At 43.1% G+C, this 26,795-nt stretch overlaps 1 protein-coding gene across 1 annotated transcript in view; it reads left to right on the top strand.

Annotated features, from left to right (window-relative positions):
* Kcnk2 (potassium two pore domain channel subfamily K member 2) overlaps positions 1-26,795 on the top strand; it is a 142,718-nt gene that overhangs the window by 67,613 nt on the left and 48,310 nt on the right. Inside the window, exons 4-5 of the mRNA XM_052200899.1 lie at positions 20,725-20,885; positions 24,022-24,208. Of these exons, the coding sequence (XP_052056859.1) occupies positions 20,725-20,885; positions 24,022-24,208 (348 nt within the window). The remainder of the gene's footprint in view (positions 1-20,724; positions 20,886-24,021; positions 24,209-26,795) is intronic.

Below are 26,795 nucleotides of genomic sequence, written 5' to 3'. Positions count from 1 at the left end.
GCATGTCAGTCATTTCACTACTTGATAGATAGGTAGCTTAGTAGACTGCTTTTATGTCTCATTTCTTGATGCTCAGATCAGGAATCTAATTTCAAACTGTACTGAGTTGATGGAGGAAAAATATTTCTATGCTTGATTTAATGTGGTGTTTCAGGAACTTTGTTATATAGAATCCAGATTCCTGATATATGCCTTTCTCTATGCATAGGAAAACTTGTTATTCAGATTTCTTATTCATGAATATATTCCCATTTCCTTGATGCTATTGGATCATTTTTTCCTCTTGTTGGAAGAAGAAGAGAAGCCACATGGCATTTAATTAGTGAATTTAGGGCCTATGTTCAGAAGGGGGCATTGGCTTGGACTTAAAGCTCTTACATTATCGAAAGTGCCTTTCTTCTAATACCGAGAATCAAATATAGAGTGGTTAGATGCTACCGATGTGGAGAGTATAGGGACACTGAGGAACAAGAGTCACAGGTAGGGCTAGTGTGTCAAGAAATCAGACAGGAAAGCTGGGAAATATGTTTACATCACCATGTTCTTCATCATCATCTTCATCTTTATTATCACCATCACAACTTTTTAAAGAGGGAATTCCTATCAACTTTAGAAATAGTTGTAGGTTATATGAATATATCTTGTTAGCAAAAGTGTTCATTGGAAAGCATCTTGAGACATCTGTAACTTCCTATAGATTTTGCAATTGAAAGCCTATAGTGGTGGATGTAAGAATGTAAGCTGCATCCAAGGCTAGCAAGGGTGCCATCTTGTGAAATAGCAAGGCAGCCATCTTGTACAATAGCAAGGCAACAATCTTGTAAAATAGCAAGAGGATAATTTTGTGAAATAGCAAGGCAGCCATCTTGTGAAATAGCAAGGCAGTCACATTGTGAAATATTGTTTCAACTACAGGCGTCTAGTTCCTTGGTCAAGAGGAATTTGCTAATGATGAAGTTTATACATGATGTCAAATCAAGTTCTGATTTGTTTCTATGATTCACAAATTTTGATACATGTATATTCCTTTCCACTTAGAAAGATTTGCTATATGGTGTGTCCTGGTGTGTCTCTAAATCCTGTCATTAAGTTATAGAAACCTCTACAGTAACCTTGATTCCAAATACTTGCTCTAAGCAGTTGGTAGTTTAATAAATCTGAACCTTAATATTTAGTAACTAATCTTCAGCATCAACGAACCTCAGTTTCTATATTTAGAAAATGGTGGTAAATTGTTGTGCTTAAACTTCATAAGATCATCATAAAATGTTAAGGATTTAGATGAATTATACCATGAGTATTAGATAAGAGGGTGAAAGTGTTCGATGAATAATGTTGTTTGCCATGGATTCTCTTTTGGGATAGGATTACTTTACCAGTTTATCCTGTGAAAGGAGCACCTAGCTAGCATAGTGATGGCTGAGTGTTCTTATTCACGTAATTCAGGGACCAAAGATCTAGACTGAAGAGAATTTGTCTTTTGATTAAAGGTAATGTTTGATTAGGACCTAGACCTCCCCTCGTGTCTTACACTTCCTGGGTCTGTAATAAGAGCACAACCACCCTCACTTCTTACACATTAAGAATTTATAGTTCAGTTAATTTAGCTGTTGTAGGTAAACAGTTTATGGTTTTATGTGTGATTCTTGGCTGAAAAAACAGCCCTGGAGAACATGTCAAAGGCCACCTTTGACCCCACAGGTTAGCTGAGGAGGACCAAGTGTGGCACTGGCAACTGAGGTGCTAATAGCAGCTGATGAGGGCTAGCACTGGCAAATATGGTGGGGGTCACTTCAGACAGCAACCATCGGGGCCATTGCTGATGGCAGCCAGCGACTAGAGTAATCTTTCAGCAGACTTTTCTCTGAGGGAACAAAGCTTGATTCATTGATTCATTGATTCAATACCCCTTGTGACTGATGAGAAACTCTCTGAACTCTTTAACTTCTTTGGGGGCTGGTAAGAAGGAAAAGAGAAAACAGGAAAATCATACACACACACACACACACAGACACACAGACAGAGTGTAACCCCAAAGCAATAATTCTTTTGTCGTTGGTTAACAGAGCTTAAGCAAGCCAGACTATAATAGCAACTTTCCCCCTATGTTTAGCTGATGACAATTTGTATTTATTAAAGAACAGATCATAAGATCATCATTTATCTTATGTTTTATTTTTGAAGTCTTGCTCAGCTAAATTGGCTAATAATCCTCTATTCTTATACTCATAATAGAATTATTTATTCTTTATTCATAACCCTGTATGTAAAGACATGATGCACATTGAAACCTACAGTCACATCCCTAAGTCATAAGATCAAGGAACTCAGGCCAAACTTAGAATGTTTTCTTTGATCATTAACTTGCTGCAAGCCTGTTTCTCCTGCTACTGCAATTACATGCATGTAACATGTGAAGGCTCACCTGTGTAGCTCTTGCTATTTTATGAGGAAGGAGCACATTCTACTCTTGATTTGAAGTTTAAACTTTCTGTCAGCAACACGTAGTTCCTTAAATCAAACTAACTTCCTAAAACTACTTAATTAGAATAAGAAATTCCATAAAATTATTAATTCATCTAAATAGCATTATGTCACAACTTTCATGTTCATGTTGATCTGCAGGAAACTTGCCCACCAGAGTGGGAGCTATCATCTAGGAATAATTATACCAGGCTCCATATATAGGCAGTGAGGGTCTCCCCATGCCCAATCACAACATGTCATGCATATGAGGATTATAGCAATGACAAACATGAGAAGTGCGTTAGTAGTAAGAAGCAGTCCTGGGACAAAGGCCCTGGGTCTGTGCCTTCCAGGGCACACCAAGCATAACTAAGCAACACAGTGGGCCCTCTCCAGGAAGCTCCTTTGCCCACTGCAGCTCTTCTTGCATGGCATCTGCCAAGAGCAGTCTTCTAAGAGTAAAGACATAAATATGTCATTTTATGAAGATGCTATGTCCTATTTTGAATCACATATCCTGCAACAGTGTTTGTTCTTTGATGTTTGGCTGAACTCTTTCCTCATCAGATACTATTCTGGATTTAACTAGCTACCAGCTATTTTATTTTTTTAAGATGAGATGTAGGTGGGCCTGGTGGCATATGCTTATAATTCCAGCACTGTGAGGCAGAGAAGGGAGGGGCTTAAATTCAAAGTCAGCCTGGGCTGCACAGTGAGATCCTGTCCCTGAAGAAATGCACACACACACACACACACACACACACACACACACACACACACACACTGGCTTGTCTACACTGCTCATGGAGCATCTTTTGGATTTTTCCGCCATCTCCTTCACTCCACTGCTAATCTTCCACAATTTTTGCTCTATAGTATCAAAATTGTCTTTCCATGCCAAAAATCACTTACATCGCTGAGAGTTAGAATAGTGTTTTGATTATTACTTTGGGGAGATATCTTTAATTTATACTTACCAGATTGTGCCTTTTCTATGAGTCTTAAGTAAAATTAAAAGCATCATAAACAGTTAGAGCAGTAGAGCCACCTGGATCTGAGCATGCCCATGTGGTCAAAACACATCTCAGGAGCATCCACAGACTGATCGATCCAACTCAGTCTGTTTTCCTGAAACTGCAATGGATTTATTCTCACACAGACAGGAAGAGATGGCTGCAGCAGGGTTACCACTCCCAGGAAACAAGCCAAGAACTTGGGCTAAATCCCAAGGATCCACATGGATTAAACACACAGTTCTTTAAGGAATTAGATGAAATATTGTGTTACAGACTCATATGTGTGGGCACTTGGTCCTCAGTTGTTGATGGTTTGTGGAGATCATGGAACCTTTAATCGGTGGAGCTCCACGGGAGGAAGTAAGGATCAGGGCCATGGCCTTGGAGGTTGTATCCTGGGGTGAGTGGCAGTTTGACCTCTTTCTGCTTCCTGATTGCAGAGGTCATGCACTCAGCCACCCCAACTTCCACAATCAGAGCCAAGAGCCTCTCTCATGGCCAGGCCTTCCTTGAGGTTATGGGCTGTACCCCTTCTAGGTGTTTGCCTACACCAATAAGAAAGCTAAATAATACAGTGTGTTTATTGAATGAATATATGAGTCCAGCTGGTTGGAAGGGAAGCATAGCAGTGCATTTGAAATGACTGTGTCTGAGGAGGACAGAAAGAGCAGAGGTGATTTCAGCACAGTGACAGAAAGAAGCAAATGCCATTAAAGACGAAGGAGTCGGAGGAGCTCAGCCGGTTGCTCTCAGGGAAAGTGGTGGCTGTGGTGTTACTGGAAGTAGAGTGAGCACCCGTCTGGAAATGCTGGGGTAAAGACTGGGGATTGGTATTAAAAAGATCTTAGGATATTTCAGGGTTTATAAACTCCAGACTAACAACCAGGAGCTGTGCTTTCAAGAGCATTAGCACTTCTGAGGCGGAGTCAAGTAAGAGAGGACCTGCAGGATGGGAACAGGGTGGGCTGAAAAGCCAGGGTGGGAGGGCTAATGGGAAGGGGCCAGCCATGGCCCTATGAAGCAATGTGGCTTGTGAGGTGTGGGGCAGGAGGGGTCAGATGACCCTAGTCTATGTGAATGATGTGACCCTGTCATGACAGTGGTGCTATCTATGGCATGGCATGTGAGGTGTTGTCTAGCACATCACAGAAGTTGGGGCCTGCTCCCCATGAAAGTCAAGATGGAAAAGAGGTCTATGCAAACATGCTTGTAACACAACCTGTGGGGCTTTAATGAAGAGAATGAGAGAACAAAATAACGTCCAATCCTTACTGCTGTCACTTAGGACGAAACCCTGAAACCGAAGGGAAAGATAAAATAAGACAGTCAGACTCTTCACGTTTCCGTTTTCTTGAGATCCATTCTTGTTTAGTCCAGACTGGCCTTGAGATTGCTGTGTCTATGAGGAGGATCCTTCTGCCCCTGCCACCCAAATCTGTGCTGACAAGCATGCGTTGCCACACCCAGCAGAAATATTAGTTAAGAAGTTTACACAATAAATTGGAAGTACAAATAAAACCCACAAGCAAAGTAGAATTTAAGATAGATTCATGCATTGCCCTCCCCCAAGTCCACTGTTTCCACAGCACACATGGCAGAATGGCTGTGGGAGGCCAGTTTGGGTCCTCTCTGGAAATCTCTCGAAAATATCATACATAGAAGGAGGGACCAGGACAGGAGTAGAATAGGGCAGAGAAATCAGGCCAGTAGCTGTGAGGAGCAGGAAGTATTTGGTTAGGTATCTAAGGGAAACATATAGGGCCAAAGCAATAGTTAAAATGTCCATACAGAACTTCTAATCCATCTACCGAGACAGGTCTTAGAGGGGAGAAGATGGGCTAAGTGTAGCCATGTGACATAACTTTATAGAGAGGTTGACGTCAAACCCAAGTAATGGATGACACTTAGACCTGAGCTTGGGGATGAGCAGTGGGAGCGTGCATCTAAAGCAAACAAGGGGAATGGGAGGGACCACCAGGGAGATGGGATTTGTTCATGGGGTCTAGCCTGCTACTCTGAAGACTCACAGGTTGGCTATTTTTTTCTCTGAAATAGCAACCACGTGCCCCAGGATAACTAATGAACATCAACATCTAACTGATGTGTCCTGCTGGTTTTAATGATACATTTGAAAATTTCTGATACCACCACAGGCCATGTTATGATTTCTATCTTGTCCTCCAAACCCCCACCTACCCTTGCTCAAACTGTTCCTTAACATTCCTGTATATGTTTCAGAGGTATTTGATGCTTTTTAATTTTAAATATGTACTTTTCTTTCTTATTCAGTATACGCGAGAGAATGCCCAAATATTAAAATGCTGTTGGTTCATTTGTGTTTATCATACATTCAGCTTTTTAACCAAGGTTTTTTGATGTAACAGTTTTGAATATTCTCCTTTATTTACAAGATATTTAATTCCACCCACAAGTAATTTGCTTGTCATCTTCTTTATAGCTATTATTCCTTTGAATAATAAATAATGGTTGTAAAACGGATATCATTTTCCCAGACTTTAAGGGAAGTCATCAAAGCATTTTAATCTTATATATAATGTTAAGTATTTTGAGATGGATAGCCCTTTTCATGATAGGGCAATCATTTTTCATTTCTAGTAATTATTTATTATTTTATTTTTAGGAATTCATATTGAGTACTATATTCCCATAATTACCAACACTCCTCCTTCCTCCCTCAACTCTTCTCATAACCCCCATCTTCCTCTTAAATTCATGACCACTTTTTAAAATATTGCTTTTTTAGTATATGAATACATATATGTCCCTGTGTATATGTATATACACACGTATGCCTAAGTCCACTTAGTGTTGGTCACATGTAGATGTGTTTACAGCTGACCATTTTGAATTACTCTATCAGAGAGCATAACTCTAGATAAAATGGATTCTCCCTCTCCCCACAGTCATTGGCTGCCTATAGCTCTCGGTGTGGGAGTGAGATCTTGCAAGAGAGATTTCCCTGTCATGTTGGCAACTCAACTTGTGTTGTCATGATGCGGGTCTTGTTTAGGTACCATTTTGTTGAGATTTCATGGGTGCAGAGTTCCCTGTCATGTAATCCCTTACAACAGGACATGATGCTGTCCTCTGGCTCTTACAGTCTTCTTCCTATTCCTCTCTGCTTTCCTTGAGCCTTAGGTATAGAGTTGTACTATAGATGATCAATCAGGGTCACACACCCACCATCACTTAGTTTCCATATTTGAGCACTCGTGGATCCCCGCAGCACTCTGAATTTGCTGCAAGAAGGCTTTTGTGGTGAGAAAAGAGAGCTACACTCACCAGGTGCAGACAGAGCATGATCTCTGACTTCTATAGAGTTTTAAGGACAGGTCAACAATATTGCTTACAGTCTTCTTGATCTATTAACTGCATCATCTCTTTTCCTTCATAGCTATCCTGAAATACTCTAAATATGCAGATGTGTGTGTCTGAAGAAAGCAATAGTGTATAAGCCACTTCATCTAGTTTTAACAGCACCTCTTGCCGTTTATTTTATTGTTGTTAAATAGGATGCAGGCAAGAGTGTAAGAGCCTTGTGCATTTGGTGTGTGGCCACTGTCACCCCTGTTGACTCACTAAGTGACTGTTAGGGCAGCTGCTTGTTCCTTAGGTCTGTTTCTGAGATCTCTGTTGTTTCTTATCACCTCCTGTTTCCATGACTAATCTACCATTTAGGACTGCATCATATAAATCATACTGCTTCTTAATAGTTAATAGTTAAGTCCTGGTACTATGTAGGAGGAATCTTTCTACCTCATTTGTTTAGTTTTCCAAATATTTCTTAGGTCTTATTATAAAGTTTTAAATAACTCCCATATTTGTTGAAATTACATTATAACTTCACATAAATTTTGTAGACATTGATAGAAACTGATACTCAAACATCTGTTTCTTGGAGTCTTCTTTTATGTCAGAGTTCACACAGCATGATTGACAGGAAACTGAAAACACATTTTCCTCTCTGCTTACAAGTTAACTTGCATTTCACAGATTAAAGTAAGCATGGACCTAAATGTTTGATTCCAGCTATTTCAGTATGGTGCTTGATTTTCAATGACTTTCTTGATTCATATACCTTCATTAAAGGCTTCAAAGGAGAATGTGGAGCATGTATGCAGTTTGCTGATTTTGTGAAAAACTAAATCAGCACATCTTCATAATCACTTAATCTTTGTGTGTTCGTTATACAGTGTTATTAGGAGCTTTCCCCAGCACTGGGAGTCTCAATAGACCAGGCAAGACCTGCCCATTCCTGGTAAAGCAATGGAGGGGGGGGGGGAAAGCTGAGAGGAGTTTTGGTGACTAAGAATGTGATCAGACAAAGTGGTCCAGTGACCCTAAGTTCATCTTCAGAGTTCTGAAAAGGCATTTAGGTTTATATAGGGGAAGGCTTGAGCAAGGAGCAAGAGATATACTTGATTAAGCAGCCTGGTGAAGGAACGGTCTAGGTTACCACCATCTAGTCCAGTGGTTCTCAACTTCCTAGTGTTGGGACCTTTTAGTTCAGTTTTTTATGTTGTGGTGGCACCAAATAATAAAACTATTTTCATTTCTACTGTCGCTTTGCCACTGTCCTAAATTATAATGTAAGTATCTGTTTTCTGATGGTCTTAGATGACCCCTGTGAAAGGGTCCTCTGACCCTCAAAGGGGTCATGACTCACAGGTTGAGAACCATGGTCTAGACTCTGCTTCTATATGGTGAGGAGAAAAAACCCTGCTATAATTGTTACTGTTGGAGGGGAATCTGGGCCCTGTGAGAGTCAGATAACTGTCCACTGAGCTTCTGCTGTTCCTGAAGTCCAAGGGGACCTCCAGTGACTGCAAGACTATCATGGTAGCCTCCTCTCTACTTTGGGCCTTGAATGAGGTGAAGGAAGTCACGACAGACTCTCCTTGGGTGAGTGGCACACCCACCCGCACAGAGTGAAGCTGGTGTCTGACCCAGAATGACAACACACAGGCTTCCGTCCTGGATTCTGTTACCTGGTGGCACAATTGAAGGTTCAGTGCTTACGAGCCGATGCAGCTTCTAGGTGGCACTAGATCTGTTGGTCTGTCATGGCGACCGCCAATGCTATTCTTTGAACGAGTTGTCACTGTGCATTGTAATAGTGATATTTGAATCCTTCTGTATTTTTCTCCGTATTATTAGCAGTTCTCAGAGTAAAGGAATGGCACACAGACTTGGTATTTGCTTTGGCTTTTGAGACAGGATTTCCTCACATAGCTCAAGCCTATAATTCTCAGTCTTCCTGCTTCCACTGAGTACTGGACTCACAGAGGTACCATGCTCTGCTATGTTCGTGGTGTGGGTGAGGAGAGAGGGGCAGGGGAGATTCGTGTTTGGAATAAAAGAGTCCAAACTGAGTTTTAGGTCAGAATTATTTAGATCGTTTATAATGGTTTCAACACTAGATGTGTCTATATGGGCACAGTGCCCATTTGTTGCATCCTGCTGGGAACCCTGTCCACACTGAAAACTGGAGAGACTCATGACATGAAGCTTCCAGACTCTTCTCCTCAAGTTGGCCTGGCAAAGCCAGAGTCTGTGCACTATAGCCCCTAAGTCTAAGCACTTTATTACTTGACTCCAGGAACTCATTCACAGAGGGTAGAAAGCGATCTGTGCGGGCTTCCCATGGAGGCGAACTTAATTGCCAAAGTTGACCTTTTGTGATTTTCATTAATTATCTCAGATATGCAGGTAACGGGTTTGAGGTTCATCAGTTTATCATGGTAGGTGTTTGGAATTTCTGAGGTATGAGGTAAAAGTTTTGATCAACGTGGTGATCAGGAAACTAAGCTTTCATATTATATCTGGAGCTGGAGACTGCCTTTGTGTCTGTTCTGACAGCAGGAGATGTTGTCTCAAGATCTATCCTTCCATGACAGCTACTGTAACCCTGGCTCCACAGATACCCAATATTTTTGAAGCTTGACCTACAGCGATGTATCCTTTTATTTAGTCATAGGTCTTTTATTTCTTTATGGTTCTGCCCTAATAGTGAGGCTTAAAAATCTACTCCATTCCCTCATCATACTGATGGTTTAATCCATCTGATACTTGTAGTGTGTAGTGTAAATCAGGGACATTGTTTCTCTCTCTCTCTCTCTCTCTCTCTGTGTGTGTGTGTGTACCCAGGAAGAGACCAGAGGAGGATGCCAGGTCCCTCTCTACCATTCTCTTCCTTGTTCCCCTGAGACAATGTCCCTTAATGAACCTGGACTTGGCAAGCAGCCAGCTACCCCTGGTTCCTCCCGTAGTCTCCACTGCCTGCAGTGCCGTGCTTCAGGCTGAGCTCAGCCAAGCCAAGCTTTTAGCCTGAATGCTGTGGGTTTTTGACCTGTGTCTTCTTTCTGGTATGGTGAGCACACAGTTACTTACTGTGTCATCTTCATGGTGCCAGCGCCATTTATTTCTTACTCCCTACTCAACACATCACTATTTGGCAAGCAATCAGTGACCGCTCGCTCGCTCAGTGGGCGTACCAATTCTGCGCTCACTTACTTGCTGGAGCTGTTTTCAGCTCCTTGCTGGTTTCATTCATTAAGTTTCCATATGGCCTTAATCATCAAGTCTATAGACAACATTCTTTTAATTTGAAAGTAATATTTATCTCACTTTCATCTTCTCTAAATATCTATTGTTAATTACTTTTTATTCCAATAGGTCATAAAATGATGTTATTAAATTATACAATGTTCTAAAATAAAAGTTTTCATTAGAAAGTAAGCTTATTAACTACTCGGGGAGTTAATTTATTACATTTGCACATGGTGTTGCTTTGTATACATTTCTTTCTTTTTAAATAAATTTTTATTATTTGAAGAACTCCTACAATGCATATTTTGATCGCATTCGTACCCTCCCTAAATTTCTCTGATACCCCCACCTACCCCACCCAGCCTCACACACGTGCTCACATTTGTTCTTTTTTCAAAATGCTCTGTTAGTATTTTCTTTTTTTTCCAATTATGTAATTCTTTAAGTTTTTAATGGGTTTCCTTTAATGGGTTTCTTTAATATAAGCTCTCATGAAGCAGAATCTTTTTTTATTTGATATATTCTTTATTTACATTTCAAATGATTTCCCCTTTCCTGGATACCCGAAAGTCTCATGAGCCCTCTTCCCTCTGCCCATTCCTGATCAACCCCTTCCCGCTTCCCTGCCCTGGTACTCCCCTACAATGCTGCATCAAGCCTTTCCAGGACCAGGCGGGCTCTCCTTCGTTTTTCTTGGGTATTATTTGATATGTGAATTGTTTCTTGGGTATTCTGAGCTTCTGGGCTAATATCTGCTTGTCAGTGAGTGCATACCATGTGTGTTCTTTTGTGATTGGGTTACTTCACTCAGGATGACATTCTCCAGTTCCACCCACTTGCCTAAGAATTTCATGAATTCGTTGTTTTTAGTAGCTGAGTAGTATTCCATACCACATAAATATACCACATTTTTTGTATCCATTCCTTCATTGAGGGATATCTGGGTTCTTTCCAGCTTCTGGCTATTATAAATGGGACTGCTATGAACATGGTGGAGCACGTGTCCTTATTACATGCTCGGGAGTCCTCTGGGTATATGCCTAGGAGTGGTATAGCAGGGTCTTCTGGTAGTATCATGCCCAGTTTTCTGAGGAACCATCATCTTCTAAGCCCACCTATTCTAAGCTGTGTTGGCCAACCACTCCTGGCTGTGGAGCCTGCTCGTTACTGTGGTTGATACATCAGGTGTCACAGCATAAAGGGAAATGGACAAAACTTCTCCTAGCAGCAATCTAATACCAGTAGCTCCTAAGGGAATGGAGGGACTCCATGCCCACATTTCTCCCTCTCTGCTGGGATTTTGTCTGGCTTGAAAGTCTTGTGCATGCTCCCATAATCACTGGAAGTTCATACATACACCTGCCCCTTTGTCTCTAGAAAATTACTGTCTCTCTGATGTCATCTACCACCGCTGGCTCTTGCAAACCATGTGAATTGCCATCTACTGCAAGAAGTTTCTCTTCTGAGTGGCACACTGACGGACAGGTGTGGTGCCATCTCATGATACGTAAGGTGGCATCTTGTGCTCTGTTCCTTTAACAGAACAATAGCAGCAGGTTCTTCAGTAAGGCCTATAATCTTCTAGTCATAGATTCTTGGCCTCATTGACATTTGGGGTACAGGTTTTATCCTTTAGAGCTGACTTAAATCCAATAAAAAATAGTTGATTATTACTCCCATAATATTTATGGCAATATTACATCAGTGGGCATGTCTTGCCAGGAAAGTCATTATTGAGACTTTTGAAGGTCATACTTGGGTAAGACTGATGATCAGTCCTCTCCTCCAGGAGAGCATAGCATCTTCCAGCACAATGGAAGCAATCTAGCAGGGAATAAGCTTCCAACTGCATACCAATTTTAGATCTCCTTGCTCTATGATTCAAGCATGTGTGTGTGTGTGTGTGTGTGTGTGTGTGTGTGTGTGTGTGTGTGTGCTCTATAATTCAAGCTTTATCAGTCAAGTTTGGGAGATAATCAGTAACATAGGCAATAGCTTGAAATGTTTGGGGAGTAGGGTCTATGGTACCCCATTGGCTAACAACTCAAGAAGCGATAACTAATTCCTGGTACTGACTTTTTTATTTGGTAGTAATATCTAGTTGGGGTATTGCCTCCTTCCCCCCACCCCATTACAGGGTGATTAAATATTCTGTATAATCTTGTTTATATATTTTAGGAAAATTGTATGGTAGTAGGTTTCAATGAGGCTTTTATATACCTCTGAAGAGTTTCCTCTCCTCTGCCCTCCCACCTCACTTCACCCCATTTAATCCTTCCTATTTCATTTCTCCCTTTCCCTCATTTCTAACATGATATCTTCTCCTTCCTTTCTAGAAACACAGGGGTACCCACTTTATTTTTCTTCTTCTCTCTTCTATGTTGCTAATGTCATGTTTTAGTTTCTTTCTTGTTGCTATAATAAAATACTCACCAAAAACAACTTAAGGAAGAAAGGCGTATTCTGGTTCGCAGTTCAAGGCATAATACCATCATCACAGTGGACAAGTCAAGGCAGCAGGGACTTGAACAGCTGGTTATATCACATCCACAGTCAGAAAGCAAGGGGACGATTGTGCATGCTCTGTCACTCAGGTCCTTCACCCCATTTTGTATGGACCAGGGTCCCCTGCCTGAGGAATGCCTCTACCTGTAGTTACCACAGCACTTCCCACACCAATTAACATAAACTAACCCTCCCCCCGCAGGCACACCCAGATGCCCATCTCATATACCATCTTGGATTCTGTCAAGTTGGTTGTTAACACCAGCAAACTTAGACCTCTATTCTCTTTCTAAAACATTCTGCAATTGTGTGGTTATGTGTCAACCTGCCAATTGGTTTTCAGTTTTGTCCCGGTGGAGCCACTGGTTCTCTGGTAAAGGTTTGAGCTATAACTGTTTACTCTTCCTCACTCATTCCTTTCTCCTTCTGTTCCTCCATCCCCTTCTCTGTGATGGTTGAGTTTGTACTTTTATTAAATGAGGAAGTCAGATGATAGATGGGTTGTTGTGATCAGTTATGATCACGACTGCGGTGAGGGGAGAGGAGGGTATTTACTTTTATTACAAATGATTCTCATCATTTTTGTAATGAGAAAAATGGCTCAAGCCATTGGCACTGCTCAGCCAGAGTGGCATCCTTGGGCCTGATACCAGGCAGGCCAGGAAGGGTGGACTCACCTTATAGGAAGCCTTGCTCCAGGCGGCAAGGTGAAGAGAGACCTTGGAGTTGGCATATTCTCCAAGGTGACTGCACGTAGCTTGACTTCCATCCCACTCTGCATCAGATGGCCCACACCAGCCCCTTGAATTTTACTGTGCCTTTTTCAGTGCTGGGATGGCACACAGGCTTCAGTTCTGTTGCTGGGATACAACACCCTTACAAAAGCAATTTTGGAGAGAAAAGCATTTATTTTATCTCATAGTTTCAGGTTATAGTTCATTATTGGGGGGACTTGAAGCAGTCATAGCACATCAATAGAGAGAAGAGCAGAGAGATGTGACTGTCTGCACGGTTACGACTCAGCTCAATCTCTTACGCTCCTGCCATCCGGGATCTAGGCCTGGGGAATGGAGCTGCCCACAGTGGGTGGGGTCTGCCCACCCCATCTAACCGAATGAAGACAATTCCCCACAGAGATACCCACAGGCCAACCTGCTCTTTAAATAAAAGGTTCCTCCATTAAGACTCTTTTCAGGTGATTCCAGATTGTATCATGTTGACAGGTGTAAACAGTACCTGCCAGAGAAAGGGGAAAAAGATGTAATTTATAGTGTTTGCCAACTTCTATGATGAAAGTATTCCCACCAGAGATGGTTTAAGCTGTTAAGGTGAACTCAGCAGACTTGGAAAATATGTAATAATTTCACAGTTCTTGTCACAAGGCAGCTCTTTGTACCACAGACACCCTGCTCCCCAACCTTCCCAGGTTCTGTAACACCACCTTCAGGAGCTCCACCCATCTGCAGTCTTCTTGTTCCCTGATCATTTGGAAGTTGGATCAGCTGTGTTCCCTGTCAGTCTTAGCCTGGTCTAAGTCATACTGACAGCTTTGATTTCCTTATGGGACACTAAGCAGGAAGTCCTTATTTTAGGGGTTCAAGCAAAACTAATTATGGCTTGTATGGTTATCTCATCTTGTAAAGCAGCACTGGTCCACCTTGAGGTGTTGCTGACTAACCCAGGGAATTCAGAAAGCCAATAGCAGATGGCAGTACTTTCAGTCTCACCTGCTCTTCTTAGATAGCTAATAAAGAAGCTTACTATGATGCTTGTAAATCACCACTTAGCCAGGTCCACAGCCATTGGTTAGAACATGTGGAAAGTCTGTGGAGGGCAGCCGCTTTGGAGAAATATCTCCTATACATCCACTGGACTCTGCCTCCCATGGGAATGTTTGGGGGCCTCCAGGGTGGCTCTATGTGTCAGGAAACTGCTTCGTGACTTTTTAATTTATTTTGTACCAGAGAGCGGTCATTGTGAGGGGTGCTTCCTTCAGGAATAGAGTGAGTCTCAGTGCTTAGCATCATAGCAGGCAGAAGATTTATAGGGTGGAGCTACTGAGTACATGTTTGTGTGTGTGTGTGTGTGTGTGTGTGTGTGTGTACACGCACGCGCCTGTTATTTGTTTGCCTGTTTGCTTCTAAAGAGAGAGAAAGAAGGCCTGGAGTTGGATGGGAAAGATTTGGAGAGGTAGGAGGGGGAAGATCTTGGAACTGCAATCACAGTATATTGTATAAAAATATTATCAATAATAAAATTATTATGTCTATAGCTGGTAATAAAAAGTGAAACTATCAAAGGCTTGTTTAAACACCCCCTGGCTCACTCGTCTGTCAGTGGCCTTGTTCCTCAGGCTATCCGTTTTCTGGTCCCTTCTCAAATTTCCCCGTGTGGAACTCCTCCTGTGGTACATTACATGGCCTTGATAAGCAAGACCACCCAGGAGATGTGAGCTCAATGCTTGGGTGTTGTGGAATCAGCATCCACAGTCCTTTGAGGTTTTTCTAGTGCTGGGAGTCAGGCTGAGACTTCATCCTGTTTCTGGGATTCCAGCTGGGCTCCCAGTTCTCAGCCCCTTCCCCTTGAACAGAGCAAATGTGAAGTTCTGGTCCCTTTACAGCACAGGGAGGCTTCTGAAGCTGCTGCATCTCACTGAGAGGGCTCTGGATGGACCGGAGCTTCCCTCGCTCCCAAGAGAACACCGCATAAACAAAAAACATAAAGAAAATGGTTGTGGACACTTTTATACAAAATAGAAAAGCACAATTAGTTATCCTTATATATGAAAGTAGCCATAATGTGTGTCTCAGTCAAGGTTTTTATTCCTGCACAAAACATGACCAAGATGCAAGTTGGGGAAGAAAGGGTTTATTCAACTTATGCTTCCACATTGCTGTTCATCACCAAAGGAAGTCAGGACTGGAACTCACACAGGGCAGGAACTTGGAGGCAGAAACTGACACAGAAGCCACAGGGGTGGGGTGGGGGGTGGGGGTGGGGGTGCTGCTTCATGACTAGCTTCCTTTGGCTTGCTCAGTTTGCTTTCTTGTAGAACCTAAGACTACCAGGGATGGTACCACCCACAATGCCATGCCCCTGATCACTAATTAAAAAAATGCCGTACAGATGGATCTCATGGAGGTATTTCCTCAAGGGAGGCTCCTTTCTCTGTGATAAATAACTCCAGCTTATGTCAAATTGACACACAAAACCGGATAGTACAATGAGCTTAGGGTATTTTGAGTGATTAGCGGGGAGGTGTAATGCTGTCGGTTATTTGTTTTTACCTTTTCTCCAACACAATTTGTGTTTTTGTTTGTTCCCCATATCACAACTAGTAGGTACAAATTTGAGAAGCAGAATATGCATGGAATCTCCAAGTCTCTCCAGTCGGAAAGGAAAAGAAGAGGGGATTTTTCAGCGGGGAAGCCTCGCCAATGGGTTTACTTAACCAATCAGATTCAGCATTAATGGAATAAGCTGAGGTCATGGAACTCCCAGAGGGGACAGACTGAGAAGGGCGGGGGTGTTTTTGTCAACATTCCTTGAATATATTTGAGGAAATATTGGGCAGCTTGGAACTGAAGAACCTGAAGAACGCTTAAAAAACAAACAAACAAGCAAACAAACAAACAAACAAAAACACCGAAAGCCTCTGTCCTGCAAAGACACAGAAGGGTTCAAAGACGGAAGGGTGGAAAGGTAGGAGAACAACGGGACAAGTCAATCAAGTGCAGTGTGTACTCTTGAGTTGACCCTGGCAAAGAGGACAGTGTGGTAAACAATGACATCTGAGTGTAGATTGTAACTTCAGCGATAATCTCTTGTGCATGTTGATCACCAAGCTCGGCGAGTGTGCTGTAGTTATACAAGAGAGAATCTTTTCTTATGAAAGGAAAGAGCGACACAGAATACAGGGGTGAAGGAGCCAGGGTGTGGCTCAGTTGGTAGAGTGCTTTCTTAGCTGATGTGAAGCTCTGGTTTGATCCTGGAGTAGCATTATCAGCACTTAGAGGCGGAGGCAGGAAGATCAGACCAAAACCCCCCGCCCCTGCTATCTAGTGAGCTTGAGATCCATGAGACCTCATTTCAAACAACAACAGAACCCAAACAAAACAGGTGTCAGAAGACTTGCTACAGAATGGTTCAGAAAGAAGAATGTGTTTCAGTAGAGAGAGAACAGGGCCAACTAAGAAATGGATGACAGACATGGGAAATGTTCCAAGGAGTTTTGGGTGACATTCCTGTGACTTTCCCACGGCTGAAATTATTTAAAAATCAAAGGTAGAGGGGGAAGAGAGAAGAGGGAAGGGGAAAGGAAAGGGAAAGTAAATGAGTGTGGAGGAGGGGACAGGCAGGAAGCACGGAAGGAAGTGGGGGTTAAAATAGGCCACAGAGCAGTGCATCACCGGCTTCTGCTACCCTGCCATGGAAATACCATTTCTGATGTCTCTCATAACAAATTCTTGCTGGATCCTTGGCACTCCTGCTGGTTATCTCACTTAGTGCTTTGAGGTGGTTTGGTGATGTTTGAAGCTCTCTTGCTTTGAGACTGGCTTTCCCTGTAACTCTGCTCTGAACTCCCCCAGCCCAGCTGTGATTGTCCCCTTCTACATCTTATTTGCCGGTGTTCCCTCAAGTTTTGTCCTTGGCTTCTTTTCTTTGGAGTCTGTACATTTTTTTTTTTTTGCAGATTATTTGATCTACCTCATGATCTATTCCTGTCCAGGGTTCTGTGTGTATTGTATGAGTTTGAGGCTTATGAATGTAATGCTCAGTGAGTGTCTCCTTTAGTTATTATGCTAGAGAAAAAGAAATCAACCTGGGAGCTGGAGAGATGGCTCAGCAGTTAAGAGCACTGACTGTTCTTCCGAAGGTCCTGAGTTCAGATCCTGGCAACCACATGGTGGCTCATAACTATCCATAAAGAGATCTTGCACCCTCTACTATGATGTCTGAAGACAGCTACAGTGTACTTACATATAATAACTAAATAAATATTAAAAAAAGAAATCAACCTGGTTGTCAAATCAAATGTTGTCAGCTTTGTCTTACTGTGACAAAACACCTGAGAGAACTGACTTCACAGAGACATGTTTGCTTGTGGCTGTGGTTCTGGAGGCCATGGTCCAGAATTGGGTAGAATTGCTACTTTGGGCCTGTGGTGATAGCTAAAGAAACCAGTGGGAAGAGAACAGGGCAGTCCAATGCTGTTACACTGTAATCCAGGAAACAGGAAGGAAGGCACTGAGCAGCTCAGTCTCCACCAATGGCAAACTCCCAGTGATGTAAACACCTCCCACTCAGCTCTCTGTGGTGATTAACTGTCAATGTGACAGAATCCAGTATCCCTAGAGATACCGCTCTGAGCACGGGGATTGGGGTAGGAAGGCCCACACTGATAGGATCGTCCGCTGCCTGCGATCTGGGCTGTATATCTGGAGAGGGTAGCCTAGCAGCAGCAAGCACCCCTGGCTTTCTGTTCCCTCGTTGCTGTAATGTCACTGGCTGGTTCAAGTTCTGGCTGCCTGAATTTCCCTCCCATGAAGGTTTCCCTGGAACCCTGAGCTGAATTCAACTCTTTCCTGTGCCAGTTGCTTTTGCCTGGATATTTGATGGCAGAAATGTGAAAACAAATTGAGGCCCCTCCCACTCTTGGGAAGTTTCCACCCATCCCTAATAATACCACAGTGATGGCAGAGCCATCAGCATGTGGATCTTTGATGGACACTCACAGAAGATAGCGTTTGCCTTCCGTGGTCCTACCTGTCGGTCCCCACACTAGTCACTCTTCGGTTCCCAAGATCACCAGTTATCCTTGCCAGAATCTAAGCCTAACATTTTCCGTTTCCCTCCTCGCGAACATCATTGTTTTGGGAGCTATAATGGATCCGGTCACTGCAGACAGTTGAAAGCCTCGCAGCGGCAGCTCCTTCAGCCCTAACCTTTTAACACGGCCAGGAGCTTTTGTAATGTGCCCCGTGTTTGCTTTTCCTTCCTTTATCTACCGGAAGCACACACAGCCCTCAGATATTTTTTTTCTCAGTTTCTCAAAGATGACACCTCCCCCCCCTTCCCTCTATTATTTCTCTCCATATTTTCTCTGCCTTTGGTTCTTCAACTTGTCGTGAAAACCCTTCTGAAACCTAAGTAACTGCTACTCAGTTTCTGGTCAGCCCTTTGGGATCCTTTGTCTGTGTGCAGCAAGTACATTCTCTGGACCAGGCGACCCCTGCACATCCAGTGCTGTGCCCTCACCACTCTATGGAGTGACATTGCAGGCTGGCTTGCTTTATGCTGCGGTCTTTGTGCTCAGAGCAGAGTTTGGTAAATAGCAGGTGCTCTCTGCTCTTTCCCAATGGGCGTGGTTAAAAGGGAGTCCGGTCCTCATGTCAGCGACAGGTTTGCCTGATGAATCAGAAGGGCTTGTGCAGTGTGTGAAAGACTGCCGATCCAAAATGCTTAACCAACCCGTGATTGGCTTAGCCTCTACCCAGCACGTGAATGATTGGCTTAACCCCACAGCATGTGATTGGCTTAGACCACCTTTGTCGTCAGGCGCTCCTCTTTGGCTACCTGTGGCTCCACCTGCTACTTGATCTTTGCCTCGGAGCGCCCAAGTGGGCCCTATCTCTTTTCTGTGTTGTGATCCCAGGCGGAATTCCCTACCACGCCTTCCTGTTCCAGCAGTCTCCTTCCCGTCACTATAAGCACCCCAACCCTTCCAGCCATTACATGTGAAAAGTTGCCTTATGCTATGCAAGCTGTTTGTCTAACGATCTTTGTGAAGAATGGCACCCAAGGGAGGTCAGAGTAGTCCAGAACATGGTGTTGTGCTATGGTGCTGCCATTTGCTTGACTATTATTTTATATGCCAATAGACAAAATACCTTGACTTTCTGGTCTTCGCTTCCATGGGTACCATGACTACTAATGACTAGTAGGAAACAACAGTAGTTTTCGCATCAGCTGGGGTACACCAAGCAGCGCGGTATAATGGACTTTCCCCAGCACCTCACCCGGTATTTTACTTAGTCCTTACACCTTAAGGAAGCGTACAGCAACAGCAGACCCTTTTAACAGCTAAGGAAGTGATCCACCTAAGGTCCCCTGACTGACGAGTGGATGTCGTGTACTGTCACGCTTCACCCAGTTCTTAGTTTCTGTGACTTTCAGAGCTGAGTCCTGGGGTCATCATAGCAGCTGTCAGTTCGAAGCTGCCTCACTGCGTCTCAGTTATAAGCACCTGCTGTGGGCTCTGCTTGTGCTCAGTTTCTTCTGATGCAGAGACGGGAAAGGCTTCCATACCCATTAGTGGTGGATCCACAGAATGTTATAGATTAAAAAAAAAAAAAGGAGCCATGACCCTCTCATCATAAAACAGCCGAAGACCAACAATGGAAGACTCAGTCTCAGTATACCACCCATCCACACTTCTGAGTGGGAGATCTCAGTATACCAGCCATCCACACTTCTGAGTGGGAGAAACCTTGAACTAAAGCTCCAGGTTACTTTACCATGAGGAAGAGACAAAGGATCATCTTCCATACATGTGTTCTCTGTGCGTCTGGAACTGTGGGTGCTTCACCCCAAACAGGCGTAGGTGATGCCTCAGTGATTATGAGGCCTGTGAAAGGCAATGGTCTCAATCATGACAAGTTTGTTTCTTTGTGCCTTAAAAATCTTCAGAATGTCACACTTTGGCATTTATCTATTTTAAAAATATAATAGGATAAGAAAAAGAGATAAATTGTAACACAGCCTCATTCTTCAGATAATTTACGTGTATTTGAATGTTCTTAATGTATATTTCCAAACACATTACAAATGGTAATGTAAGTTTTGTAAGCCAATGGCAATTATCATCGCCTGGGAGACAGAAGGAGACTAATGAAAATATTGACTCCGTTCAGTGCATTAACACCTCATAGCTCATCATCTGATCAAAGTTTCACCAAACATTATCTGTATGATATATTTTAGTGGAATAATAGCTTATGTTAGCTTTTATTTTTGCTGTGATAATATAAATGGAGTCTTCCCCAGTTGGAATAAACAACCCGTGTCTTGTAATAGCTGGTGATTTCTAGTTAAACTTGGGGTGGGGGGGTTTCAAACTATGACACATTGGTAAACAACTGAATTTTTCCACTTATGTTTTTCTTAGGATTTGGAAACATCTCCCCACGAACTGAAGGTGGAAAAATATTCTGTATCATCTATGCCTTGCTGGGAATTCCCCTCTTTGGTTTTCTGCTGGCTGGGGTTGGTGATCAGCTTGGAACCATATTTGGAAAGGGAATTGCCAAAGTGGAAGACACTTTCATTGTGAGTAGCACAAGCTTCTTGCTACATCTATTTAGTGCTTTTTGAAAATGTTACATATTCTAGCACCTTAGATAATGTAGCCCTTCAGTTGTCTTTTATATAACAATTCCTGTGCCTCTTAGCCTGCCACTCACTGTAGTTGACTTATTTGCATACTCACTGAAAGAAACTAAAAATTATGTATAGCAAAACAGAATTATAACCTTCCTGGGATCCACTTGAAGTTGTATGGTATCCTAATTGTTTCCCCCCCCCCCTGTGTGTGTGTATGCACATGAAAACTTGTACATCTCTGTGTGTGTGTGAGTGTGTGTGATTGTAAATGTGTGCAAGAGTGTGTGTGTGTGTGTGTGTGTGTGAAGTCAATGGATAATCTTGGGTGTCCTCTCCCAAGTACCATTCAATTTCTTTTTTGAGATAAGGTCTCTAAAATGGCCTAGAATTCTAATTGGCTGACTGTCCAGTGACCGTCTCCAGACCTGTTTGCTCTGTCTCTCCAACACTGGGATTACAATCACGCACCCCACTGGCTTTGTTATGTGGCTTCTGCGGACTGAACAGATGTCCTTGCATTTCTAAGGCAAACACTTTGCACACCTGTGCTATCTCTTGGGCCCTCACTTATGGTCTTTAAAAGTAGTTGGTTTCCCTTCAAACATGTTTTGACTTATTTTATGTGTTTGTATTTTATTTATTCTATGTGTATGAGTGTTTCCCTGGGTCTGTGTCTATGTACTGTGTGCATGCTTTGTATCCATAGAGGTTGGAAGAGGGCATCAGATCTCCGGGAACTAGAGTTGCAGATGGTCGTGAGCCACTGTGTGGGTGCTGTGAACTGAACACAGGTCCTCTGCAAGAGCAGCAAATGCTTTTAACTGTTGACGCCGCTCCCTAGCCCCAAATCTCCATTTTATTTGAGCAGTATTAGCAAAACATTTACATTATTTATGACAGTAAGTGTTAAAAACTTAACCCTCAAAGCAAATAGCTGGCAATACTTCTATTTTGAAAATAAAATTTGACTGCTGCTGTTTTTGTTGTCTTATGTGATCCTTTTGGGCAGGTTACAGTAATAAATAGCTGACACAAAATCCTGCAATATTAGAACTCGGTTAAACAAAAGTCATCTACAAAATGCAGCAGTTCAGAAGAACTCAAAATAGTAAACATGAGGATGTTTGTGGTCATGGTATATTTAAGAAATGTGTGGAGAACATTAGGATGCTCTTATTGAATCCAGGGGTTATTATAGTAACGATGGTACCATACATTGTTACTATACCATCCTAGCACTTGGGAGGCAGAGACAGAGTTCAAGACCAGCCTGGTCTACAGAGAGACTTCCAGGACAGGCAGGGTTGCACAAAGAAAAAAAGAAAAACAGGAAGAAATAAAAAGGATGCTATTGCTGAATTTTAAGTAAAAAAATAAGAATCTTTGATTGTATTCTTGAAGAAAATCATGTAAGAATAAATGATTGTGTTTGCACGTGTGTTAAGAATCTTCCTCCACAAGTACTGCAAAGTCTGCATTTATCATTCAATCATTTTTTTCACTTCATGCACACTTCAGGGAATCATGAATTCATGGCACCACCCTCGAAATATAACAAGTGACTCACAGTTTCAATCTCAGCATCAGAGACCAAAGCTAGCTCGTGAACATTTTACTGCCAGAGAGGACGAGACATGGTTATTCCAAAATAGGACTTTTTATTTCCTTATGTGTTGGACTCTGTCTTCCCTCATCAGGAAGACAGCTCCATCACATGAACTTGGTGATGATAAATTGTTCATTCCTATATTCAGCAAAACTTGGACCACCCACCTCATCCTGCTCGGTGTTTGCCACACCATGTGCCTGCTGGCCGTTTGCAAACCTTGACATTTCACAGTGGAGTCCTTTCCACAGTCCTGATGTTTGATGCCAAACACTTTGGGACAACTTTTAAGATATGAATTCATTCCAGTCTCCCACACGAGGTGAAGATGGTGGTTGAGAGACTTCCCTGTGATCACTTCCATCCTGTGATTTTATACATATTTATCTCCAGAAAGATCTCACCCTATCATTAAATGATTGTCCTTTTAAAAACATTAAATTACTCATTTATTTGTATGTGCCTATACCATGTTGCTCATGTGGAGGCCAGAGGACAGTTTTCAGGGGTCAGCTCTTCTGGGTCCACTGGGAACTGGGTTTGAACTCATGCCCTCAGGCTTGGTGGCAAGCACCTTTATATTCTGAGCCATCTTATCATCCCCATTCAGTTGTTTTCACAGGGAATGGGCTATGACCTACAGCTGTTGCAGTGTAGAAGACAGTCAGTTGGCAAATAGAAACACATGGCAGCTCTACTGGGTGGACTAAAAGCAATGCCCACCTGCAATCCTGGCACTTGGGAGGCTGATTTGAGAGCTCCAGGCCAGTCTGAATTACACCATAGGGATGCCTTGCTTTAAAAATAACAAGTTAACTAACTCATCTCAAATAGGAGGTGGAGAGGATCCACATTCCTCCATTATAAGGAATCAATCCTTATTGAAGAACCAGGTGGAAAGCACCCAAACCTGGACAAGCATTGTGGTGACAGGTGTGGTCAGGCTTGCCAAGTCATACGCTTGCCTGCAGATCCAGTGGCAGCTGGCTGTCCTCAGGGTCAGATGCAGACTCCCTTAGCATCTGGTCTGGTCAACTGAATGACTGATTGTCTTTGTCTATGTTTCCCGTTTCACAGCTGTGAATACCCCGTGCTTGCCCAGGTTTCTTGCTTGTCACATATCTCTCGACTGTGTCTGGCAGCAGTCAGCTGTGTGCCCACAGCATAGACAAATTTCATTAAGAGTCTCGTGTAAGTACGGAGGCCTATTTGAAGTCATGGTCTCCCAGCAGATGAGCAAATGTACTATAATTTTGAAGAAAACATTTTACCCGTGGGAAGTATGTATGTACTAAATAGCATTATTTATTGACATTGGCTGTCTGGCTTATTTATGGTAAACATGATTCTAAAGAGTAAAGACTGTTGAGAATGAAAACCTGGAGGGCAGGAAGCAGCGCTCGCGTGATAGCCGTGTTGTCGGGTCTTGTGCGCATGTCAGTAACCTCTCTCTCCCGCACGCCTCTGTCTTCGCAGAAGTGGAATGTTAGTCAGACCAAGATTCGTATCATCTCCACCATCATCTTCATCCTGTTTGGCTGCGTTCTCTTTGTGGCTCTCCCTGCGGTCATATTCAAGCACATAGAAGGCTGGAGCGCCCTGGACGCCATCTATTTTGTGGTTATCACTCTGACAACCATTGGATTTGGCGACTATGTGGCAGGTAAGGGGTTCCTGGGCTGTGGCTGCTCGCCAAACCCAGGCCTGTTACTTAAGGCTCATTCCGCTGTAGAACGGAGCATCTCTCGGAGATGACTGAGCTAGCTGCACTGCCAAAGGCTCCAAGCTTGGCGGCTTTAAACAGAGGCAACTCCTGGGTCCCTCTGGGAGTCTGGGTAGAATTCCTTGCCTCTTGTCAGTGATTGGAGGAGGTTGCCAGGGCTCCGGTGATCCCGGTTCTCAACAGACCGATTCCCACCTCAGTCTTGCCAGCATGTGGCAGCCCCCTCGCATGTGTCCCTAGGTCCAATCAGAGTCATTTGAGTTAAGGACCCAGCCTGTTCCCCCATGAGCTCACCCCTCTCCCGCTGAGAACTCAGTTATTGAGTTAAGGACCCACATTGCTCCCCTATGAGCTCATCTTTGCTAAGGACAACTCTAAGGACTGAATTTCCAAACACTTTCCCATTCTGTGGCATAGGGGGGGTTGGGGCCTCAACATGTCTTTGGGGAGGATGTGACTTAGCCCCTAACAGTGACAGGGGTGAATAGTGACTTCTTGACACTGGAAGGAAACAAGGATAAAGGTGGACTCATCCATGTTTTATTTTGTGAAATAAATATCAATGGCCATTTCTAAGGTTAATTCTGCAAACCAAATATGTACCTCCTATTTTTTGGTATAAGAAAGTTCAACTCCTCTTCATCCTTTTTACTTTCTTTTGCTTTAAGTAGTAAAACTTTGCCGACTTCAGAGGGTGATTTTATTCTTGGTCCCTGAAGATCTTTTGCCTGTGACACTGGAAGTTTTAATTATGAGTATGGGGCAGTAGCTTTGAGCCCAGCTAAAGTGGGGTCACATGGTTTCTACAGGGTTCCCCCGCTAAAGTGGGTCACGCGGTTTCCTCAGGGTTCCCATGGTCTAATTTGCCCTCTGCGTCTGGTGACTGCTGATTGTCTCCTTGCTGGTTGTCTGCCTTCTTTATCAGTTCAGAGCTCACTCTCCTCATTGGTGTCATTCCAACTCCAGTCTTTATGTGTATGTGTTCATGTGTGTGCACACATGTGTATGGGGTGTGTGCATGTGTGTACATGTGCAGGCCAGATCTTCCTCGATGGCTCTCTACTCGCTGAAACATAACCACTCACTGACCCTGGAGTTTGTGCATTCAGCTGTGCGTGCTGGGTCCTCCTGTGTCTGCTTTCCCGTCTGAAATCACAGGGTCTCATGCCGCAAAGCTTGGGTATCTTTCTGTGAACACTGGGGTTCTAACTCATATCTGCATTCTCTTCACTAATGGAACTATCTTCCAGCACCAATCTTAAATCTTGGTAGTAAAAATAACTGTGTGGATGACCCTTCCGGGATCATTTTAATGAGCTCCACCAAATTCATACCATTAATTAATTAACTCCAGTCTGAAGTAACAGATAATGCAATAGGCCTGCTATGTGGCCATGAAAATAGCAACACATTATTAACTTCTCAAAGTTGATCAGACTAGTTGAGATTCTTAATTCTTACATGTTTTATATTTATCATCGTATGTGTATGTGTGTGTATGCGCATGCACGTGTGTGTGTGTGTGTGTGTGTGTGTGTGTGAGTAAACATGGAGGTCAGAGAACAGCTTGTGGGAGTTGGCTCTCCACAGACTCTGGGATTGAATGCAGGTCTCCAGGTTTGTATGCCAGGCATCTTTACCCAGTGGCCCGACCTCAATACCTTATTTAAATACTTCCAGAGAAGAGGCTCCATTGCTCTGTTCAGAAATAATATCGAAAGGGGTTGCAGTTCATGTCTGTGTAAGCTTTAAGGATAAATATGGCAACGCCTACCGGTAAGGGATGTGTGGTGTCCTGGAAGCCATGTGTCCTTCTCCCGAGCAGGGGTCTTGCTCACACGTCCCACAGATGCTTCTCTGTCCCAGGTGGAGGGTCTGAGAGGGACGTTGCTGGGACCTGATGGGTACCCTCTAGCTCGACAGTTAGCAAAATGAAGGAGGTCCGAACATCTGTAGGTCATGTAAGCAGGAAGATTTCTGTCTTAAAATGCCCATTTTCCTAGCTACCCTTGAAGTGGTGTGTAGTGGGTATAGTCAGAACCAAGGAGTGTGGATCTATGGGGGAAAGTGAGATGGTGTGACAAAAAGAAAGAGATATACACCTGTGGTTGATTAGTTTTATCTCATTATGCAAACATGATTCCAAAGTCTTAAGAAACTTGGGTGATGTCTTACATTTCAGGCCAACAGCTGGACATGGTATGGATATTTTAACCAACCCACAGACTGGGCCAATCTGGCTCTTGCAGCATGCATGGTCTGAGACTCTTTAAAATTACAAAACTTATTAAGGAAAATATGTGGGTGGAGTCTTAAAATAATAGTTTCTGTGACTACCTCCTACATTGTCCGGGAGGGGGTAAAACCCCAAATAATTTATTTCCTGCTTTTTGGAAAGTGTGTTTAAAAGACTTATTTTAAATTTACCCAAAGAAGTCAACACTCTTAACCTGAAGAGATCCTCTCAGTCTGCCTGTGGTTGTTGTCACCTAACCAAGGAAGGGTATGCAATGGGAACATCCCATGG

This window comes from Apodemus sylvaticus, chromosome 12 (genome assembly GCF_947179515.1).
Source record: "Apodemus sylvaticus chromosome 12, mApoSyl1.1, whole genome shotgun sequence".
Lineage (NCBI taxonomy): Eukaryota > Metazoa > Chordata > Mammalia > Rodentia > Muridae > Apodemus > Apodemus sylvaticus.
Note: the sequence above shows the minus strand (reverse complement) of the source record. Positions and strands in the feature narration are given on the sequence as shown.